Raw genomic sequence first — 2201 nt, 5'->3', positions numbered from 1 at the left:
TCTGCTTATAAATCAAGTGTAGCCCCTTCCTTCACACTGCTGTGCTTTCACTTCTCCCTGAAAACCAAACCAGAAATATGTGCGACTGTGTGTGTGATGTACTGTTTACTGTGAACCATTGTATATGCCTATTTTGTGTGATAAATCATAAACATAATTAAAAAAAGTAAAGGGGCTAAAAGCATTGAAGCAGTGCAGGATCATACTTGTTTTATGAGACACACTTTTAAAATTTACATTTAATACATTTCACACCTACGTCTTATTTTGAAAACCGGAAGTGTCCACACGCTGCAGTAAGCCAGCGCTGACTTTCCCAGTTTTCTCAAAGTATTTGCCATGAAGTCGGCAATAAGGGCGCACTTGAAAATATTGGAGCGGCTGATTTGACCACGCGAAAACGAGAGAGGGCTGGCTTGACCGCAGTCCAAAAAAAGTACACAACATTTAGACTTTGTAAACTTTTATTTCAGTATGTCTGTGTGTGTGTGTGTGTATGTGTGTGTGTGTGTGTGTACAAACATACATATTATGTATAAAAAAAACAACATTTCACAAATTCTGATAATTCAGTTAGCTAATTCAGCTATAAATCAGACGCTCACTGACCAGCAGCTCTGTAACCAGGAGAGGAGCTCCAGTCTGGACCAAGAGGACCAGAGCCTCTACAGATTAAAGAGGAACAGGAGGAGCTCTGCACCAGTCAGGAGGGAGAGGAGCTTCTGCTGAAGGTGGAGGTTAATACCTTTGTGGTGACTCCTACTGATGAGGAAAGGGACCACGGTGAACCAGAACCTGAAAGTGACCACCAGCTGCTGTTGAACAACTTTTATGCAGCTGAGAGCCAGATCAGAAGGATACAAGCATGAAGACTCTACTAGAGATGTAGAGTCAGAACAAAACAATCAACAATATGAAAACAAAAGTCACAGTACCATTGTCTACAACCCTAACTTGTCAGGGACTGACAGTAATATTCACAAACAGTCTTTTAAATGTAACACTTGTGGAAAGGATTATAAGTATAAGTCACATCTTCTGAGACACATGAAAATACACACAGGTGAGAAGCCGTATCTTTGCAACACCTGTGGGAAAAGATTTCGTAGCAATGGCTCATTGAAAATACATCAAAGAATTCACACAGGTGAGAGGTTGTATACTTGTACAACATGTGGGAAAGCTTTCACACATGGACATAGTTTGAAAGTACACAGGCGGATCCACACAGGTGAGAGGCCATACCTTTGCACAACATGTGGGAAGAGATTCAATAGAGATGGCTCACTGAAAATACATCAAAGAATTCACACATGTGAGAAGCCGTATACTTGCACATCATGTGGGAAAGCTTTCAGAGAGAAAAGTGGCTTGACAGTCCATATTAGACGCATCCACACAGGTGAGAAGCCGTACACCTGCAACATGTGTGAGAAAGCATATTGCCAAACATCTGACTTGAATAAGCACATGAAAATACATACAGGTCAATAGCCGTTAACTTGCAAATCATGGAGCTTTCACAGATGGTGGTTACTTTACAGTCCACGAGAAGAGCCAACACTGGTGAGAGACCTTTGCAATGTTTGGCAAAACCTCTAAGACACAGACAAGAAGCTTTGTGTTTGCAAAACATGTTGGAGAGTATTCATTTCCAGTGGTTCATGTTCAGAACTGTAGAAGTCACTGACTGACTGTTTTGTGGGACAGTATGAGAAGTCATATTGCTCATAAATGTGTCTTATTTTTGCTGTTTTATACTGTACACTACTTCATGTGTCTGATTTATCGCGAATTACTATCTTGAATTATCAGAAATTTGTTGAAATGTTGTTTTTTTTTTATACATGCATATTGTAGTTTGTACACCACAACATACACTCCCCCACAGACATACTGAAATAAAAGTTTACAAAGTCTAACATGTTGTGTACTTTTTTTTGGTACTGCGGTTCAAGCAGCCCTCTCTCGGTTTTCGCGTGGTTCAAACTCAGCGGCTCCACTATTTTCACAAGTGCGCCCTTATTGCCGACTTCATGGCAAATACTTTGAGACAAACTGGGAAAAGTCCGGTGGCTTACGCAGCGTGTGGAAACACTTCCGGTTTTCCACCTAAGGTTAATGAAGTAGTGTGAACTGATTAAATGTCCATTTTCCACGTGGTTTGTCTCATAAAACACGTATGCTCCTGACACTGCTTC

At 40.8% G+C, this 2201-nt stretch overlaps 1 protein-coding gene across 1 annotated transcript in view; it reads left to right on the top strand.

The window, feature by feature from the left end:
* LOC109138779 (zinc finger protein 664-like) overlaps positions 1–1147 on the top strand; it is a gene marked incomplete at its 3' end in the record, with an annotated part of 6104 nt that extends 4957 nt beyond the window's left edge. Inside the window, exon 2 of the mRNA XM_027276548.1 lies at positions 1064–1147. Within this exon, the coding sequence (XP_027132349.1) occupies positions 1064–1147 (84 nt within the window). The remainder of the gene's footprint in view (positions 1–1063) is intronic.
* Positions 1148–2201: the final 1054 nt, after the last annotated feature.

Source organism: Larimichthys crocea, unplaced genomic scaffold (genome assembly GCF_000972845.2).
Source record: "Larimichthys crocea isolate SSNF unplaced genomic scaffold, L_crocea_2.0 scaffold437, whole genome shotgun sequence".
NCBI lineage: Eukaryota > Metazoa > Chordata > Actinopteri > Sciaenidae > Larimichthys > Larimichthys crocea.
Note: the sequence above shows the minus strand (reverse complement) of the source record. Positions and strands in the feature narration are given on the sequence as shown.